Below are 21,807 nucleotides of genomic sequence, written 5' to 3'. Positions count from 1 at the left end.
ACATTACTTTTCCACCAGAAGCGAGCAGTCAAATTCGGTAGAACTGGTTGAAAAGCTCTTAAAAATACCACATGATTGCAAGTAATTATGAGAACTAATCAACAATGGCATTCACAACAACTTAATGTTCGTTCAGCCAGACTAACTAATCAGCTCAAAGATTGAAAATAAACATGTGACTACTCGCTGTGATAACATCAACCACAAGGGCCGTTCTCTTTGCCAAAATATGTACACTCGAAGTAGGCTAATACTAACATTAAGCTGCTGTTGAACACCACGCAATGTTGAACTCCTTCAACATTGAAGCGTGCGTAGACGATTGGTTTATTAGCGACCTGCGAAACTGCTCAATTTTCCACTGACCAATATGCAAACAAGAGGATATTTATGGTTTATGGCTTTATGACACACCAGCTAAATAAAAGATTTCCGTGGACAGCATAATCGATGCCGCCTTTCAAGTTCATCGCCGACAGTACTTCTGTCGATACCGGCCTATAAAAGTCTACTGGGATGGATACGGGGAAGCCCCTACAAAAACATCAATAAACAGACTACGGCAGCTGACCTGCAGAGATCTAGATTTGAGGATATGATGGACCAACGCAACGCAACGGCTCAACCTGTGCTGGAGTTGTAAAAACTCATCACAAATATTCAATCAATTATGGAATTTATATCAGCACACATAAATCCAAAATCCTAAATAGCCAGACATGATGAAAAATTTACGACACCGTATCGCGTAGTCCAGGTTGGTCTTTGTTCCACAAACCACCGTTCGATTTCGTACCTGCAATAAAATTAAAGTAGAATTAGTTAATTTGATTACATGCCGGAATCGCTCTTTTGCTGTATTTCCGATGCGACGATCCAGGAATATCATCACTGGTTGCAAATTATCTAAGCACTCCCTTCAAAAACAAAGAAGTTTGGTTTCACTTTTAAGTAGGCTGCCTCCGAAAGACGAACGATTATCATAAACCGAATGGTGCGCACAATAAAAACTAATAAAACAATAAAAGCTTTAAGGCCGAGCAGCGTGATCGTGATGAAATTAATGATCATTATCACAGCATCATTATCGAACCTGTCAGAAACGCAAATTAGGATCTTCCCGACAAACATTTGACTATATCACGCGTCAGTTCACACGCAATGGAAAGGTCAGCTTAACGGCACCGTTACGATCATTGATCTGAAGCGTATGCTCCAGGAATGTCCAATCATCACCAACGGTTCCGATTCCGTTGTAAATAATCCAATAACTTGTATAGCAAAGGAAACTGACGTCACGTTTGAGCTTTCCAACGGGCTCGGAACAACAGTGTGGCTAAGAAAATGTTTTAAAATACATAGGTAAGTACCGAAACACACACTGAAATTCCTCCTCCCGGATGACCATACAAGAGTGTCTGTGAAAGCACCGATGGCGGTGGGGCTCCTTTATAAATGTTATTTTGCTCAAAACTCATGTACGCTGCTTTTTCATACTTTTAACAAGTTGTTGGTGTATTACATTTCTTCTTCACGTTCATTTTTATCCTACCTCTTGCCGTATGGCAGCAGCTTTAGCTTGAAATCGTGCTTCTTTAACCAGAAAGGTCGGTTCCACCGACACCAGGGCACTGGAAGTTATGTGTGTTATTTATATCGGCGTTTAGCCACACCACGACGCTGCTCGTTGTGGCCACCAACTTAATGTGGAAGTTGCTGCTGAAGATTTACTATTTCACAGTTCAGCAGCACTCCGTCATAGTTGTAGTTGAATTGGAACCTTGCAATCTTTATTGCTACTTTTTAACCTGCCTTTTCCAGAAAGAGAAGAGGCACTGATGTTGATCAAAAATAGACTGTATTTGTATGTTACTATGTTTTAATTGCCGCAAGGTTCTACTGTATCGATTTTGTTGGCTATTTTCAGCAAATTTGAGACTAAGAGAAACGAAAGCAATGAAATTGAAAGACGGATAGGTATTCTAGAGCGAATCAGTTATAAACTTAGAACGGAAAACTAGAACTAGGCAGGCTCATATGATCGAAAGGAAATGTGAAGGCGGTAAAACATGATGATGAGTTATGTTCTACCATAGACCATGCGGTAGACTTGGGTGAAACGCCCAACTCCTACTCTGCAGAAGGCAAAGAATTCTTCACATTTCCTTTCGATCATGCCCATATGAGCCTGCCTAGTTCTAGTTTTCCGTTCTAAGTTTATAACTGATTCGCTCTAGAATACCTATCCGTCTTTCAATTTCATTGCTTTCGTTTCTCTTAGTCTCAAATTTGCCGAAAATAGCCAACAAAATCGATACAGACTGTATTTGTGTTTAACTATTGGGTCCATCCAAGGAAATGTCGCAATGATCTAAACTAGAAACAATTATTATGGAGTGACAGCAAAAATAAACCGAATTAATAGGTGTTAAGTTAATATAGGTGTCATTCATTTTGGAACGCGGCGTTTATCTGGGACAACAGGCGTCAGTGCGCTAGGAGTTCGAAAACATCACATCTAACCAGAACAACTCATTCGCGTATTTCAAATTTGCTAATTGCGGTAGTCCTAACATATGACATCAATTTTCGTAAATTTCATAAGGTTCAACAAATTGCCTCCACGTACTAGAAGCAATTTCGTCAATGATTCCAGCAGTATGTAAAATAATGTTTCGACACATTGAACAACACGTATCTAATTAAAAATCATTCTTAGTATACAATTAGCTTTAACGATGACGTTACATGTAGAATTGTATAAGTTTGACAACAACTTAATCCAGGGCCGGCGTCACGCTTTCAACCCAAGTGGGTAGCACCACTCAGTTTGAATGAGATATGACAGCATAACGCACACGGCTTCTCAGCTTTCATTCACACACAACTAGAAAAGTAGTAGACCTAGTGTACTGCCTTGAGTAAATGCGAAATTGTTAGTGAAGGATTCAGATACATACATTGTCACAGTTTGATAAACATCGTCACGATGTAAAAGATAGGGTGGTAGTCAGTGACAGTACATCCGAGTTTATCAGGCAGATGATTTCCTACACACCAAAAAATATGAACTTTATCGTTGACGTAATTGCAAACATGACACAATTTCACAAACCGTAAAACACGAAATGTCGAAACATAACTGTGATCCGTTTAATTTTACATGAAACATATATTTTACATGCGCCATTTATACCAAAACCATGCAGAACAAAGGCTATATGTGCAGTAAAATTACATGATTTACGAAATTCAACGTCATGTAGAATTAAAACCAAACGTAAAACTAAGTCATTTTTGATGCTCTTAGATGTCAGGGTCAGGAGACGTAAATTTACACGATTTTTTCTAGGTGTGTAGTATTTCCCGAAGATTATTCAAGGCAAAATGAACATGAAATCTACAAAAATTCCACTGAACGACATGAGAAGAGAATCCGTGCTGGCAAAATGCTAGATCGGCATTGACTTTCTTTCGGAACGCCGCTCAATCTTAAGGTAATTGGCGCAATAAGCCGTATGCCAAATATGAACTTGTTCGGTTGCTTCTGATTTCTTCAGAAAAATTTGTTATGAAAAATCGACTAATACCAGTATCGTCTTGTACATCACAAAAATCACAGGTATATAGTTTAAGATACAAGGATCTACATTATCGAAGGCTGCAAATTTATCAGATTGTGTAGTAAAAATATCATATGAAGTTATATATCGCCTCTCTTTCAGGCACATACTTAGAATAGGGCATATGGAAAAAAATGTTTATCTTCAAATTTAATTGACTTTGTCCGCTAATCTCCAATCGAGATGTAAAGTTCAAAATTCAACAAAACAGTTCGTAATGGAATAACTTACGCGGTCTTAAGTTTTGAGATGCCAATGTGGGACTTTTTATTAAATTTTAAGTTTTTATTTCGGATTTAAGAACTCATGTGAGTGAACTAGACCAGATTTGCGGAACCACCAATTGAAGCAGTGTTCCGAAAAAAATCAAAGTTGTTGTCGGTCTAATATGCACTTTTGCTAGAAAGTGTAACACCAGTGCAATCCACTGCCGCGAGAATTTCTTTCCATTTGTAGACTACGATCATGAAACCAATTAATTTATTCTCCTTTTATTGCTCGTGATAGTTATTGTATGAAATGTAATAATACTAGCTAGTTTAGCAATTTTTACTAATTAGACGTTAAATAGTTTGTTATTTTGGGAACTCACTTTAACCAGAGCTCCCAAAAATGGTACATTTTGATGTTTTTAACAAAATAACAGCACGACACGTTCGTGTGCTTCTCTTAGACTCATGTTTGACCTTATAAAAACGCTGTGCAAAATTAAAACGACGGATGTAAAGACGATCTTCCCGAATACCTTTCCGTGAATAATTTTTTGCAATGCTTACCCTTCTGTCATGAATTATCGTTTGAAACACAATACGTCACCATAAATACACGAGGATCTTCGTTCCAGCATTGTGATACTCATCATGTTAATTCTGAAATGTTGGTTTTCAGCCCGTACCACAGTTCGTATTTGTTAGAATTGAATAAGGGCTCGTTTCGTTTCGTCAGTACCCATTCCGTTCATCAATAGCCGCGGTCGAGTCTTACCATATTTGAAGTCTGCTACTGCAGTAAAGATATCCGGCAGACAGAAATCATCGCAATGATTCATATTAATCTATATAACAAATGCTACTTAATACTTGGTGAGTTTTTCTATAGCACAGTGCTAAAGTACATACCGCATTCATTTAAAGGGGTGGCCTGCTTTACATGAACGAGCAAATTGAGTTCTTTACTACTTCAATCGGTAGATAAGGTGCCTAAGAATATACTACAAAAATATCAGAAATCTATTCAAGGTATTTCCTATCATAGACAACCGAACGCAAAGGTACTTTTAATAAATATACGAGCACTCGAACGAACGTGGTTGTGGGGAACGCTACTCTCACGCCCACTCGCTTTTGCCCTTCTTATATAAAGAAAGGTTATGCAATCACTCCAAAAATCGACTTTCCAACCGACGTCGGCCCTGCATATATCTTCCCCGCGATTAACGCATTGCAGTAACGTTTCTGTTAAAAATGAACATGCTTCTCATACGATGACAGCTTATAAGAAATTATTTCGCAACGTTGTCTTAGTGTACTGCCTTGAGGAAATTTGAAATTGTTAGTGATTGTTTTGATCCATAAAAGCCCAACCCTAAAATAAATAGGAAACTAGCTATGATGAGATTTTCCAGTGAAAATATCGAACACAAATCTACACTTAAGCTTTTCACCTAGTTGGGAATATTTTCAATCAAAAGAAATCTAGAGGTCTACCTAAATGCTCCCTTGATTTATAAAAACGATCAAGTTGATTACACCTTTATATCAATTCACGGTTTAAATGCCGTTGTACTGTGCAGAACCACTGCGTCAAGACCTTCTCTTCTTATCTTTTTCCCATGTCAACCATAATCGGCAAATGTCAAATGGCAGTTATTCTTCGCTCGATCTCAAGTCGTACAGACAAGTAGGACATGTTGGATGCTTATAGGAGAGAAGCGGCTAAAGACGTCGAACACACAAGTCTTGTGCTAGTATTACCAGCCATTTTTTGCAGTGCTACACACTCCCTGGTATATAACAAACTACCTGTCATGCAGTTAACCCGTTGGTTGTTGCCATAAATAAATGGAATCACCTTTCGCGATCTGGCCCATGCAATTATCGGCACGGTATGGTGTCCGATCACCACTCTATAAGACGCACATTAATGTAGGATTAAAGTAAAACCATCAAACGGCGCGTTTAACCACTTGTTTATGATCGTTTATATCGACATAAAGCATATACTTTGCCCCACGGTGTATCCCGTGACGCATAAATTCCATTCAAGCGAATGCCGACTGCCTGTGGGGTGTTTCATAGTTCTCTGACATTCACTACAAGTCCCGATTAGTTGCTAACAATCCAAACATAAACCTATAAAATCACACATGCCAAAATAACCACGATCATATTTTCCCATCAGCGAGCAATAACCTTCGAGAAATTCCATTCTGGCCTTTCCAAAAATTCAACCACAAAATGTGTCGCATTCTTCGACGTACATTCGATACTTCCAGTCAATGCGGTAAACCCAAGGAACGATCTACCCGCCAATCGTTAAAAAGCTATGTCTCCTGTCCCAGCATGATCCCACACAAAACTCCGGCGCAACTCCAACCTGGCGGTAGGTTGATCCAGTATCTAATTACAAACTCCGGATACACTTTTAGCTAGCTGGATATTGATCTCCAAAAAAACCTTCTTCATATCAACGCATGGGAGAATACTCCAGCACCCACTCTAGACGATCGATACACGCTTCTAAGGATTCCCGCAATTAAACTATCTGATAACTAACCTTCCTCAATCAACTTGAAACATGTGATCCTTTGTAACCCCTTTATCCTGTTGGTAGCATGTGATTCGATTCCCGTTCTGCCGCCGTGCCGTGGCTTCCGAGGCATGGCAACTGATTCGTATCACCTGCCATCGATCATCCGGTCGCTCTCACGCACCGCACAGTCGAAGAGTAGCCCGTTGAGTGAGTTGATTGCCTCTTGCGTTATGGCACATTATAATAGCTGCTCAGCACTGCACAATTGAAACCTGATCCGCTTTTGCCACCTCGTCCGTCAATTCCTGTGTGCCGTCTCTGATTGATTTTCCTTCGTCGGGTGGCGATTATAATCTTCAATGGCATTATGTGTACTGTTACTCTATACATGAAATGTTCCTATAGGCTACCTTATCCACTTTCTCGTCTCGTCAACGGAGCAAGCAAGCAAACCAGGCAAACGGTTGCATATTATTAAGGCAAGATTACATTTTAATCACATTTTTTCCATCTACACGTTCCAACCCGTGCGGCCCTTCTTTGACACTCGCCAGTGTTGCTCCTGACTGGATTCACAGGCGGCTATTAATCACACCTCTGAGGTGTATTGTTGAACAGCCTCCGACGACGACGACGACGACCGGTCGACCAGCAGCTGAATAGAGCTCGATGACACAACTTATTGTACCAGGAGCCTGTTTGACATAAATAACACGGCCCACTGACTAAAAGTGGCTGCGTACGATTGTGGTGTTTCTCGCCCTCAAAATCGGCTGATCGTCCTCATGAACTTGACATGACAAAACAAGTGAATTATATTAATGCGATGTAATTTAATATTTATCTCTTCTTGATTCATTCCCGTTTACCCGTTTGTCCCTATTGTGGACTTGACAAATGATTTCAGTTGAGGCAATTTATCATCTCGAATGTGTGGAATTTGTCATACGCGCTCGACACTCGGAGTGTCACCGACGTAGGTCAAGCAGGCATGACAGCGCGCACCATAACGATTTAGACAGCGCCTGCGATTTAGACTCTACTCACCGTTCCAAATCTGAATCAGACAGGTGGGCAACCCGCTGCGCGTCAGTGTGTTCACCCTAACGAAGAACGGTTATTCATTTATCATAGAACCATTCACCCAGTTGGTGAATCATGCGATGGTGAAAGCCTCGTGTCACTTTGATCTGTTTTAGCTTGCTATTTCAATATGTTTTGTCTCACGTTATCTCTCGTTTGTCCAATGGGACGGCAAAACGAAATTATATTCATCGGAATGTACCGTGAGTCAGCCAGCAGTCCCAGTGTTTTGTGCGAATAGGTTCCTAAATTATACTTCACCTCAGCTTCTTCACGAGCCATTGAAAACCGAACTACTAACTATGCTACTTTTACACGCCATCCAAACTGAAACCTTGTTTATGTGGATATTACGTACAACTTCAAATACTATGTGAAATACAATCATTCGGAAATCAGTAAAAAAAAATTCTGAAAAAAGTCTAGTTAGTAGTGTGTTGGTTCTCGTAATGAAGGAATCTCAGGCCTGACCCAGCTTCGGGTTTTTTTCAAATTTTAAAATTTCTGGTTCTGTTTCTCGAACTTAAAAATTCTCGTCTTCTGGTTCGAGTTTTTCAATTCTAAATGCTTGAATTCGGGTGTCGGGCACGAAAAAAATTTAAACGTGTGCATCTAAGGAACAACAACCGAATAGTCTTCACAATCAAACTCGCTATGTCTTTAAAGATACATAGTATAAGCACAGATATCAGACGTTTAGGCTGGAGCAATTTTTTTTTCAAAAACCTGTGTAAACTTTCAAATTGATAAACGTTGGAAATCCGTGTTACACTATTGCCATCTGCGCAACTGTTTGCTACACATGTTTGACAGCTGGATTCTAACTGCATTGCATCGATCACTGCGCCATCTACAAACGTTTGCCAAACGTGTTTCAGACGTCTGATTTATTCGGAATTTCAGTAGTGGGTATTTACACACGATTCAAATCGAGCCTAAACGTCTGTTATCTGTGGTATAACCTTCGAGAATCCTTCTACATACTTTGTACTATGGTTCAAAGTATGTAGGCAATGTAGGCTTTCCATTAGGACTTTTCGGAATGGCGCTATATAATAGTTCCAGACACATTGTGACGCCATCTTTGCCATTCTACTGCAGATTGTGTGGATTTGAGATAGGGGGTTTCACGCGCAACTCGATCAAAAGATTAAGATTCGGCTCCTCAAAAAGATTCACTGAAAAGGTGTTTGTTCATTGTGATGTTAACGAGATATAAAGTAACAGAGAGTAAGTTGGCTCAATAGCTTCTGATATTTTTCTCCAGAATTCTGCCAGAACTATTTTCGCTTTACCCAACTTCTGTCAAATTTCTCCCAGGACGCGGTGACTTGGTTACACTAATCGGAATAAGCATACACAGTATCGAAAATATACTCTATGTTAAATTCAAACAGACATTTCTTCAGTGGTCCTAAATAAGTAAGTGTATCAGATGCGATTCACTCTCACAACTGTTTCAGTTTTCCATCTATCATCTAAAAATTCTGCAGTTTAGTTGTTCTACTTTCTAACTGGCATTTGATGATTTCGTACAAATCAACTCAACTAACAATAAATTATCGATTTCTACTTTTTTTTCAAAACCCAAATGCTACCAAATATCTCGTATTTAACACTAGTTTCAGATTCTATACCTACACATTCAAAACAATAGAAAAATTCTATATACTATTTTCTACATGAAATTACTCCCTCTTTTGAAAATTGGACAGACTTTCCAAATGGATTAACATCCAAGTAGTTTAAAACATGCGCCAGCAATGGAAAAACAATCAGATTCACACATGCAGGTTAACTAGCCATTTTCTATAGCATTGCAGGCAATTATTTGAACAAAGTAACTCTTTTCCAGGAGCATTTAGATCAATAAAAAGACTAGAACTGTCAAAGATTTTAAACAGTATAAACTCGCTCCAACCAAACCATCCGAGTCGTGAAGGTGAGCTGCCCCTTTGAATCTGATCCTACTGAAGCAAGCCTCCTTCCATCTTTAACGGTTGCTGAAGATGACGACGGCTAACCGAAAAGTCGTGTAAGTTGTCACTTTTATTAATGCGTTTTAAGCCACTTAACCGTGTCTTCTCCACCTTCATTTGTATTCCGTTCTAAAGACGGAAAGACAGACCCGATCAACTACTAATGCTGAACAAATTGTTTACGACTGTTGTCTCCATAATTTTTAAATTATAGTCCCCATAAAGAACCCCACCCATACCGTACCGGAAAACACCGGTGCAGGACGGTGAATTTTTGGAATAAGTCCTTCCTCTGATCCTTCAACGACGCTCGAATGCAAACACCGAATATGCCACCGTCGTTGTAATGCCGCTTGTTACCACTGCCGGTTGAGGCTTAGCTGCTTCGTACCTTGTTTACACCAGTTACTCAAGTGGAACTGCTGTGATGCTCTGGCAAGGAGTGCCGAGGTGAAATCTGAGAAATCCGATGCCCTTTCGGAACAGACTGTTTGGACACAAGACCCTAGATGAAGAATCAAAGAAAGTGGCCGCACCTTACGCCGTCTGCCGCCTTGCGAGGGATGCTTTTTGTCCAGCGCGAGACGCTAACTTACACCACAAACAGTCGGTCTCTATCCAGCCCATTGATGACAAGCCTTGTGTAGAGCCAAACGACTAAGCAAACATAATTAAACACGAAAAACGTGAACCAAACGAGATGGGAAATTAACAAAATGGTGTAAATTTGCTGTTGTTTTACAATTATTATCCCCTGAGCCAACAAAAGGCAACGAGAGCTTTCTTAAGTCCATTCAACAACAGTTTGGGAGAATAATGGGCAGGAAATTTCGGAAAACATATTTGGTAAGGATATCGACGAGATAGCGGCTAGATCTAAAGTGCCTCGTCCTGTTAAAGGTTGTTATAGGTCCACCGGACTTTCCAAGGTGGGCAAATGGTTGAATGGAAGTAACTTTCGGTGTAATATCAATTTGGGCCTGCATACCATCCATTGAATTACTCGGCTCGAAAATAGAAAAACATCCTCATCTATTGAAAGTTGCTCCTTTTATTGCCTCAAAAGTTAATCCCTGGCTCTCGGGGGATCACCACCGGTAGCAGCTGATGGTTTCTGGATGCCACAATAGCAAACGAGTGAAATGCGAGGCAGAAATTCGCATGCCTCATTGGTGTTTGCAAACATAAATCTTTCACATTGTTTCGATTGCCTGCGAGGTATGTTCCTTTGGGAAAAAAGCGCATCGTCTTTTTTGCGCTGCCATATATTCAATTAGGACAACAATTGATAACGCTGCTGGTGCGTACCAACCAGCATTTTATCCCCGGAGGAATGATTGTTTCTGTTGTGGTTTGACATTCGAGCTTTATGTTATGTTATTTGTTTTTCGTGTAAAAGCAGAACTGAAAAAGAGCGTTGTTTTTCGACAAACGGTTTGTCGCTTGCAGCTCGTTGAGGTCCTTCATAATTTGCTAGATTGATTTCATTGTAAACGATAATAAATTGCATGTAGGTAAATAAATTCGTATTTGATCATAAAGTTTTTTTTTTGGCAATGTATAGCAGATTGCATATAGTAGGGGAAACCGAGGAGATTTGAAACAGAGGAGAGTTGAAACAGTGCCCATTACTAGCGAAAGAGTACCGTTAGGGATAAAACAATAATGCATTTGTTTTATTTGTATCGTGCCCACAAACCATCCAATACACGCCAACTACCTTAAATTAGTGGTTGAGTATTTACGGTAAACACACTATAAAAATGATCAAAAGTAAGTTTTTGTTATTTTCTTCAAATTGGTATAAATAGGATATTAAGTGATATTCGATCATGAAAGTATCACTATTATGTAGTCTAAGAGTTAAAATTTATGAATTGTATGCGTTTCTTTCTATCTTTGCGAAGTATAATTTGTAAATTGTGGATCAAGCGTTACTTCTCGACCTAGGATAGTTGAAACACCTTGTTTCAACTCTCCTCGATGATGAACTTCTAGTCTTATGGTAATGTTAAAATCACGTTGACGTTCCTGAACAAATAATAATAATAATCAAGATTCTTCTTTCCTAAATTGAAAACCGTGATAAAAGTTCTCAATTTATTAGATCTAGGTCGTTTATAACCACGAAATAAGCATTTGTTCTAGTTGTTTACTCTTATCAGCTTCTAAAAGCTGGGAGCGTAGTGACCATAACTCAAAATGAACCTAATACTACCGAGATGGATACCATATTACCTATTTTCATAAACCCGTATCACTTGTAGTCATAAATAGTATCACTGGTGATATCAACCATTTTAATGAATGCAGAATGTTCTAGGGAAAGTGGTTGGAAAATAATACATAACTAAATATATGAAAAATGGGTATCACATTTCTTGATTTTACAGCAATAGTTAATAAGTGGTAAGCTAAAGTATCTTGCTGTTATTACTCTTGGGATAATATAAGGAATTCCTACATTTGTAACCAAAATATAAGATTAATTTTCAAAACAAGTGTCAGTATATACGTAGATATACACTGTGGAAAATAATGATAAGAATGCATACCATTTTAAGGAATTATCTTAGTGTGAACGAATAAAAATGACACAATTGTAACATTTGATGATTAAGAAAACGTTTTGATAATATTAAAAATATTTGTTTACTTGTTTCAACTCACATTCATCGCTGTTTCAACTTACCTCGGTATGAGGAGAGTTGAAACAAAGAAAACACTGTTACAAAAATCAATATATTGATGCTTTGTTATTGATTTGTACCAGTTATTTTGATGTAATTTGATAAAGCATAAACAGAAGTAAGAAATATAAAAATAAGCAGTCATCGAATGACAGTTTTTGTCGATTTATCTAACAAAAACAAAAAAATGTTTCAACCCTCCTCGGTCTCCCCTACACTGATTTCGCATTATATGCGATTCTTTTTGCGTAATTTTTTGGAAGTTAAACGAAACATGTATATGGTTATAAATATTTTTTTTTAATTTATGCATTTTTGGGACGGTTCATTCGTTTGCCGCGCTCATGAAGCATTTTGGCATGTATTAATTGTTATTTCTTTTTTCGTTATTTCGTGGTGTAATGATTGCGTTTTGTGCTGTAAAATATCGAAGTGAACTCACCATTCTAATTACTAAGCAATTCTCAACAGTGTTACATTACTGATTGGTTGTACGCTGTAAAAAAAACGTGAAAATTTATATAACAAATTCTTAGGAAGCATCGTTTACATCATAATAGATGACTCGCCTGTGGATAAGATCACACGCTCAGCATTTTTTGACGCTATAGAATCACTAACTGTGTTCTATTGTAGTGAATGCACTGTACCGATAGGAACCAATGAAACTATTGAATTTAGAGGTTTTTACGGTAAATTGTTTCATCTGGGCTGTACGACAGCGAACGAACAAGATCTATTTCGGTAGTAAAAAAATCAGCTATGGATGTGGTAAAGGAGTGACAAGAAATATATGACCCCCTTCAGGCTACCCCTGAGTCGATTCTCAGTCCCATCAGGAGTGCCTGCTCCAAATTGTAGCCAAATCAGACAGATCTAGCTACCAACGTGCTCGAAGTTTGTATGAGACTTTTCGACAATTTACATGGAGAAATCCCACTAACTTTCATTTTCACCGCTCGCTATGACTATATGCATTAGTTAATCCCTGCAAAGGAAATTAAGATAGATAATTTTATTGTCCACAACTTTGTCGAAGACTGCAAATCAATTCAACTTCCTTAGAAGAAGTTATTGAGCATTTAATGAAGTGATGTCTTAGCCAGTTTTGCATGGGACCTAACAGCCTATGGTGAAGAATCAGTAGTCGATTCCCACGAACCAGTGGCGGATCCAGGGGGAGGGTCCTGGGGGTCCAGCCCCCCTAAAATTTTTTAACTTCTTGAAAAAAATTTAAAATAGTTTCCTTTTAAAATTTGTTTTAAATTCAAAATTATTCCAAACCAGCTTCGACAACCAAAACCGATTTTAATTAAATGAGGGTAATACATATTACGTATTGTACAATGAACATTTCAAAATCGGAATTTCGGACCCCCTCCGAAATTGTTTTCTGAATCCGCTCCTTCCACGAACTTTATTTTTTTTGCGAAGTAATGGTTGGGTTTAGCTGAATAGTATATTTTAAAGAATTTTAGTACATGATATGAGTTTCAACTAAAAAACTAGTTCAACATTTTACCACATAGAGGGCACCAACACTAACTTTTCAATGGAAAATATAGAAATTAGGTATCTTCTAGAAAGTTGAAGCCTTTTCCAGTAATTCTTGTGAACATGTTCATATTCTATCTCTCTTCCTTTAAATGTTGGTATTGGCGCCTTCTATGTAGTGAAATATGCAAACAAACATACTGGTCGATTAAAAGTCTGTGGGAATCGTCTATTGATTCACCACCATGGGCTGTTAGGACCCATGCAAAACTGACTTAGACATCGATTTATTAAAAGTTTGATGATTTCTCTTAAGAAAGTTGGATTTATTCTTCAATCTTATTTTTACAACTGATGTATACAGTGCCACCTAGCGGTGAAAATGCAACTTAGTGCGCTTTCTCCATTCTAATTGTCGATAAATCACATACAAACTTCGAACACGTTGGTCTGGAATCTATACTTCTACAATTTGATTCAAATTTAGAGTAGAGACTTTTGGTGGGACCAGGAATCGACTCAGAGGTGGGCCGATTGAGTTATCAAAAATTCGTTTTTTCTGAGCAGTCTAATGTGCAATGACTGCTTATCACATCTTCGCTCGTAACGTTCTCAGCAACGAGCTTTTAAGCACCTTGATTCTCAGCATGTTGTAAACAACAAAAATGTTAACTACACCAACGAGTGTTACATGGTGAAATCGATGGTGAATCTGCATGACGAACTAGCCACCGTAAAATAAAACTTATTGGAAATATCGAAAGCTTTGACACAAATTCGTAAATCCGTTTTACTGCCTACAGAGCTGCAAAGTTTCAACTTGAAGGAGGAACGAATTTCAAATCATGCCGTACTATGTTCAATTCGTAGTTTTTCTTTTGTATCATTCATTCAAACAGCCGAGCTGCTCAATCATTTTTCATTCATTTTCAATTTTATTGACCCTATGAATATTCTTCTGCTGGGGTACAGACTAGGTTTTTCAAGCAAAACTACTCTGTACATACTTCTTACTGTTAATGTAAGCTTGAAAACGCAAAACATGTCAACATTTAAGCTAAACCAGTCTCTACAGAGCAGATTAGAACTTTGGTTGGTGAATGAAAAAGCATCAATTTGAAATGAAGACGTGCGGTTTGCGCTGTGAACCATTTGGGGATATTTTTAACCTTTAGGTCAAATTTGACAGCTCGAAAGTTATTTTCTCTTGAATGGGAAAATTTAACCGAGAGAGCGAACCATTTCAAAAGTTGACATATGGATAGTTATTTAAAATTGACAGCTGCAATGACCACAAGTTGGTAGAGGTGTGAACATTTGTCGATATTTTAAAATTAGTTTTTTTTCTTATTACATTAAGTATGACAGTCATAGCCTCGAAAAGTAAACACATTATGAAATAACCCAAACAAATCTTAACACAACACGTTATCGTTTCCATCTTTATCCCTTAATTTTGTATTGAAAAATATTGACAACCTCAATTAGGTACAGAAAATGTTTCCACCTTTTTATTCTGCATCATGAGCAAAATTTTAACCATCGAGCTGTCAAATTTAACTATCGCTCTGTCAATTTTAACCATGCTCCAGAGTAGGGTTATTTTGCAAATAACTTTCGAAGTGTCAGATTTTGACCAAAAGTTAAAAGTTTCACCAAATGGTTCACAGCCTTAGTAATGAAAATCTCGCCAACTTGAAAATGAATGATTATGGGAGGCTTTGAATTTGAATCATGGTTGGGATTATTTGAACTGAAAGTTGGCATTTGAAAATGAAAATTTGCATCATCCTGCATTGAAAAACAGCAATCCGATAAATACGCTGTTCAAGATTTAGATTATCATTGAAGCCGGCAATACACTTTTAGCCCGAGTGGGCAGTAAGCATAAAGTGGGAGGTCTATTATTAAGGATTTGTCCCATTTTAGCAATACACGCGCTTGGATTACATTAAATCACTTGTGGTAGATTTATGCAAACGGAATTATGGTACATCGATGTTTTCAAATGTGAGCAATGTGTACGTGAGATACATACGTGGTAGATTTAAAATTTTTAAATTGGTCCAAAATTTCGAGTGTCATTACCCACTCAGTTATTTTCTAGAGGGTAGTACTACCCATACTACCCACGTTATTCGCCGACCCTGCATATGGACGAGACAATCATGTTTTAGATTTTTTCTTGTTACTTTCTGAACAAACATGGTACTATTATTTGTGCATTATGAATCAAAGGTGACTAACGGAAGAATACAACAGTTAACCTATTTTTAACAAAAATGCACTGGGGACTCTTATGCTTTAATGAGCAATTTACCTACGACTTCAACACCGAATTAATTTAATATAGAAAATTAGAAAACAATAATAGTCGCTCATCACGAACTTTTCAAAATTTATCCAGCTTACAGCTCTTGGCCAGTAAACTGATCAAAATAATCTTAGGCAGTTTAATCATCAATCGAAGTTCTGGCTGTACCTCACTTGTGTAGTCAGTCAGGTTACAGAGAAAGGCATTGAAGTAATGCTTCATTCTTGCTTGAACTTATATGAAACCTCCGTTGTTTCAAAGCTAGTTCCCGCTGAAAAAACGTCTTGGAGTTGGACTGCATTTCATACAACATTGGAATTGGGTTGCAACACAAGACAAACGCGTTGAAGGGCTCAACATGGTATAGAAGTATACGCTTCAGTGTATCCTAACAACCATTGCAGCAACCATGGCAGCCTAAAAATTTTCCCTATAAAATTTTAGATATATTTGGTTTATCGTTTGCTTTTGTTCACATGATTCGTATAAAATTCTATACCTGTTAAGGGGACCTTCTCCTGGATTCGGCAGAAAATCAAAGCAATATTTGAGATTTTTTGTGAAAAAATGAAAAGACATACGGACTTATGCTTTTATCGTTTATTCATTATTTATCGGTTAATAGAAAATGAATTATTTTTCAAAATGGCGTTTTTTTTTAACTATATTTTTTCTGCTAACGCCAAGAGTAGGTCTTGTTCTATTGATCTGATTTCCTTTATTCAAAAATTGTTTGGAAATATAACTTTTTTGTCTGAGTTATACGTAACATTGGCATGAAAAATTTATTGTTTATAATTTTTAAACATGATCACAGTAAAACAAATATGCAAATTACACTTTTTTACGTCTGTAAAATTGTATTTATATTGTATATGACGACAATAAGTCAGTTGATTTTCAATACAAATACAAACATCTGATATAATAAGTTACAAATTTGGGAATAGTACCTAAGAATACCTAATAAAAAACAATAAAATAATGATGAAATTTTCAGAAGTTTACCAGCATTTTCGTTGTAATATTTCTTTTTTAATGGTTCGAAACTGGACAATCACACAGGTCGCCCTCCTCAACTCTTAAATCCATGAAACTCATTTTTCATAGGTACTCTTTTTTCGACATGAATACGATTTACCTATTATTGAGGTTTTATATCACTGAATTCAGTATGTTGTCGTACGGACATGATCGAAAGGAAACATTTCCTTTCGATCATGTCCATATGAGCCTGCCTAGTCCTAGTTTATAGCTGATTGCTATCCCGTCTTTCAATTTCATTGCTTTCGTTTCTCTTAGTCTCAAATTTGCCGAAAATAGCCAACAAAATCGATACAGTAGAACCTTGCGGCAATTAAAACATAGTGACATATAAGTTGTAACGTTACATAATCATAAATCATACAAAAATCGTTAAAACCGTCGCGACGGTTGATTTTCTGTCACATTTTTGTCGTATACATACATAAGACAGGCAGACGAACGCGCACATTGGCGCCTCCAGTGGTGAGTCCAAACGAAGGGTCCTGGGGGGATTGGAAACCAGCCCCATGAAATTTTTTAACTTGTTGAGAAATTTTCAGGGAGTTTTTATTTTAAATTCGTTCTGAGCTCTAAATCATTCCAAGCCAAATGCGGCATGAACAACAAGAGAGCGATTTAGCGACGTCATAGAATTTCAAAATTCTGGAAAATGTCGCGGCGTCATAGCGATAACGCGAGAGATGGCAGACCGATTGACCCCCAAGTTGAAATGGTTAATGCAGCTAATGATTCATCTAATTAAAAAGAATTTGAACGCGCAGCAGCAAACTGCGCTAACGGGATCCATCGGACAAGAAATAAATGTAGTTGTTAATTTTAGACATTTTAACATATGAGACCCACGACTCGGACACCAGCCTTAGGAGAGCGCTGAAATCTTTACCCGCTTCATAAACTTAGGTAGGAAAAGTGTGCCATTTCTACATACATAATAGAACATTGTTGAAAGTCTAACCGAGAAAGAAAGCCAACGTTAACACCAAAGGGGCGCAGAATTGAGTCTCCGCCAAGGGCGCCAGAAGACTCTCCATCAGTCGAAAACACATTTAAAAAAAGTAGGGATTCGATATCTATGAAAAAATAAACGCAATCAAAGGTCTTGGATGCTACGGAAAATGCAATAAACATGAAACACGTCACACAATGAAACCACGAATAGCCCAGATGGCCAAACGGACACAGCAAACCAAGCTTGCGACAGGACGGCAGCTAAGCAATGAAAGAAGTACTACAAAGCGGAGAAGCTTAAACCTTAAAACGTCCAAATATTTAGACGCCGTAACAAATTCCTCCGGCTTTTAGAAGGGCGGTCGGGGAGAATCGATTCCACGGTAGCCTTAAAACAAACAGCACACAAGCCGGTCAGAGATCGGTTAGAGAGGAATTCAAGAAAAGACAAATGATACCAAGACTACAAATTCCAGGAAATCAACACAGAGGAAAGAACGAAAGCTGAGTCGGCAAGAGAGACACAAACGGATGGCATACTGCTGGAGAATAGGACAAGTCTCGAAAATCGATTACATTTTGTGTCCAGGTTGCCTCTTCGCTCTGACCTCGTATTCGTCTCGCTTCGAGGACACCGCACCGGGGTGGTGACTAAATAGCTGCCGACCACGACGGGCGGGTGAAAAGCGAAGGAAGCGTCTCATCAGACACCCAACCCAATTGACAGCCGTGAAAACATTTAAATCTAATATGACATCTGTGACGAAATGTTTACCGGATTAACTGTGTTGTTGTGTAGAGCTGAATCTGCCTTCTTTTGGTTGTAGCTATTTGTGTTGTTGTAGCTCTTCGGCTTCGAAAGCTCGTTCGACTGGAACGGCCATGGACATAAATAAAAACATAAATTTTAATTTACTTTTCTTCTACCATAACCCAGGTCCAACGAGTTCAGCAGGAAAAGATGAGCTCGAGAGGTAAACAATCTCATCCTGGTCCCGAAAACATATTACTTGAAATACTTGCTTCATATGTACGACCCTGGGTAAAGCACACAGCTGAAAAGTGAACATTCGAATAATAAGTTTCGTTTGCAAAGAAATTGCAGCAGCAGTCGTCAAGATAAAAATGATAACCCATTGCATTCTTGGCGAAAACTCATTCACCACATGTTTTGAAATAATGGATTCACCTGTCTATCGACTTACATTAAACTATCGCTTTCAGCTAGCGGGTACATCCTGAAGAGAGAAAAAACACCTAAATTATAAGCTGCAGCGACATACACGAAATGAAAATAATTTTAATGAGTTAAGCCACGCCTTCACACTTCTTCGCGCTCATAGGTGGAGTCATCCGCTGCCGTGGTCACGTCTGAGGCGTTTTGGTTGTTGCCGTTGTTGCTCAGGAGACGAAAACACAGACAAGCATCGTCGTGGCTTTCAACTCCGTGCACTGACAGCGACAAAACCGTTATGGTGGCTGTTTAATTCGACAGTTATTTAGCTCCATTCGAGCGCTGTCAATTTTCTCTTCGCACCTCCGGGACGGCTGCCTGGTCGACGAGGAAAAGGTGAAAATTAGCTGCCGGTGGCGATTGGGCTGCTTCAGCGTTGAAAGTGGCTTCTGCACGGCACCAAAGACACCCAGTTGTCAGTGTGGCCGTTGTCGGGTGCAAAAAAGATTAATATTTATTTTTATAGCTACACGCACCTCGTTAATCAACTGCCAGTCAGCGAGTGAAGCCATCATTAAATGCAAAGGAGGTTTTTATCATACTTTTCCCCCCACTCTGCCAGACTTACCATGTAGCAGATAGGCACGAAGGCTTGAAGTTGAAGATGAGTTAAAACCATGCCACTGAATCGGTAAAGTATATTGATGCTAGGTTCGAGCATAGCGGAGGTATGAATTATCCGTTACTATGACCTACACCTACAGATTCAGGTGACGATTGGAAAATAATTATATTTACTTTTTTTTCGAAAAATCCAAACGCCACGTTAAAATCACCACCGAATTGATTGTAAAAGCGATTACATAAATATGGAAGTATAACAAAATTGTGGCTCAAATTTATATATGACTACGCTAAACTGGTTCTTGTAATGTTTAGTATTAGTTTAGTTTAGTATTTAGTATCAACTAATTTCAAGTAATTTTGCGTGAAATAGTAGAACATATTAGAATATACAAACCGGAATACATTGTTTGCAACCAAACCTAAAAAAAATTAAAAAAGATAAATCAATACATACCATTCATCATATCTCCCGGTGACACGTGTGAGAATATCACAGAACTGCTTAGAACCAACCACGCACACCGCGTAATATCCGAGCCGGGGATTTTAATGACATCATTTTTCGCCCATTTATTACCATGTTTTCTATCTCACTTGTCAAGGCACAACACAAATGCACTCGTGCTTGTGTCGGGAGTCAAGTGGCTTTACACAACTATTTGTACGGCATTCAGATGCCCTGGGGTAGCTAACTGTTTTAACTTTTTTACCCCATGTTTATAGCATCAACAAGTATAGCAGAGCTTTAATTTATGACAATTACCATGTTGACAAATAATTATCGTCATTATAATTTAATTTAATTAACGGAAACGTGCATTAATTTCTAACGCTTATATGTTTCGATTTTATTTGCAGCGTTGCAAGGAAAAGCTTAACATCTTGGCTGTATCGGTCATGAACCAGTGGCCCGGTCTTCGGCTGATGGTCACCGAAGGGTGGGACGAAGATCACATGCACGCTCGAGAGTCGCTGCACTACGAGGGCCGGGCTGTAGATATTATGACATCGGACAAGGACCGTTCAAAGATCGGAATGCTTGCGCGGCTTGCTGTAGAAGCGGGCTTCGATTGGGTGTTCTACGAAAGCCGCAGCCATATACACTGCTCCGTCAAGTCAGGTAGGTTCAAAATTAAGCACTTTTCCCCGTCGTCAAGCAAGTAAAGGTATCGCCAGTCAGTATGTGACCACCGTTGCTGTAACATTAGCTGCCACCTTCAGTGATCTGTTTCCGACCCCAGTCGATCCCTGGAACGGATTGTAATTGGATACTTTTATTTTGCCGTCGTTCACGTCCTACTCCTACATGATACGGTTCCATAGATATATCATTTTTCAAAATCAAAAGTGAGTTCACATTTTCGTTTGGGCTTGATAAAACTAACAGCCTTCCAATTCATGATCGTGCAGGTTCATAAGCGCCACTTCAGTTGTTTTCCTTAACTTTTTTCGCAATGGTGCTACGCTCAAGGGTAGTAAATACATAGTAAAACTTTAGTAGATTTATTCACAATTTTTACCATTATCACTGCTAAGAATTAAACCTTCACAAAAAATACCTACCGTAAACCAGTTACATACTATAGCTTTAGGCAGTGTATCAGGAGTCCAATAATGGAATCTTGTTTGCATTAAATTGCCGCGAGAATTCGCACCATTTAATGATTTAATAAGTGGACCAGTCGATGCACACCTGAAAACAGAAACGCCAAACGAACTAAACACACAGCAGCAATGATCTGAACTGCCAGTGCCAACCATGGAAGCCGTTTTGAGTTAACAAGGAAAAACGAAAAAAAAATCTCATTTGCCTCATTACACGCGGCACGACCGATATCTTTAATTTTCGGCGAACATCGAGGTGCTGCAAAGTGGGAACGCAAAACACTGCCCTCAAAACAGATCTCGATCGCAAGCATGCAAATGATCGCAAGCTGCAAACCTGCGAAGAAAGAAAAAACGGCATCCGTGAGCAGGCAACACAACGGAGACTGTTAAAGATGCACGAAAAGTGTGATGATGATAATGACAGTGAGAGGAGAATGCCCGCAAGCTTTTGAACAAAAAAAGGCAAACC

At 38.6% G+C, this 21,807-nt stretch overlaps 1 protein-coding gene across 1 annotated transcript in view; it reads left to right on the top strand.

Moving 5' to 3' along the window:
- LOC131677837 (protein hedgehog) overlaps nt 1–21,807 on the top strand; it is a 47,850-nt gene that overhangs the window by 11,865 nt on the left and 14,178 nt on the right. Inside the window, exon 2 of the mRNA XM_058957898.1 lies at nt 20,589–20,850. Coding sequence (XP_058813881.1) covers nt 20,589–20,850 — 262 coding nt within the window. The remainder of the gene's footprint in view (nt 1–20,588; nt 20,851–21,807) is intronic.

Source organism: Topomyia yanbarensis, chromosome 1 (assembly GCF_030247195.1).
Source record: "Topomyia yanbarensis strain Yona2022 chromosome 1, ASM3024719v1, whole genome shotgun sequence".
In the NCBI taxonomy this organism is placed as follows: Eukaryota; Metazoa; Arthropoda; class Insecta; order Diptera; family Culicidae; genus Topomyia; species Topomyia yanbarensis.
Note: the sequence above shows the minus strand (reverse complement) of the source record. Positions and strands in the feature narration are given on the sequence as shown.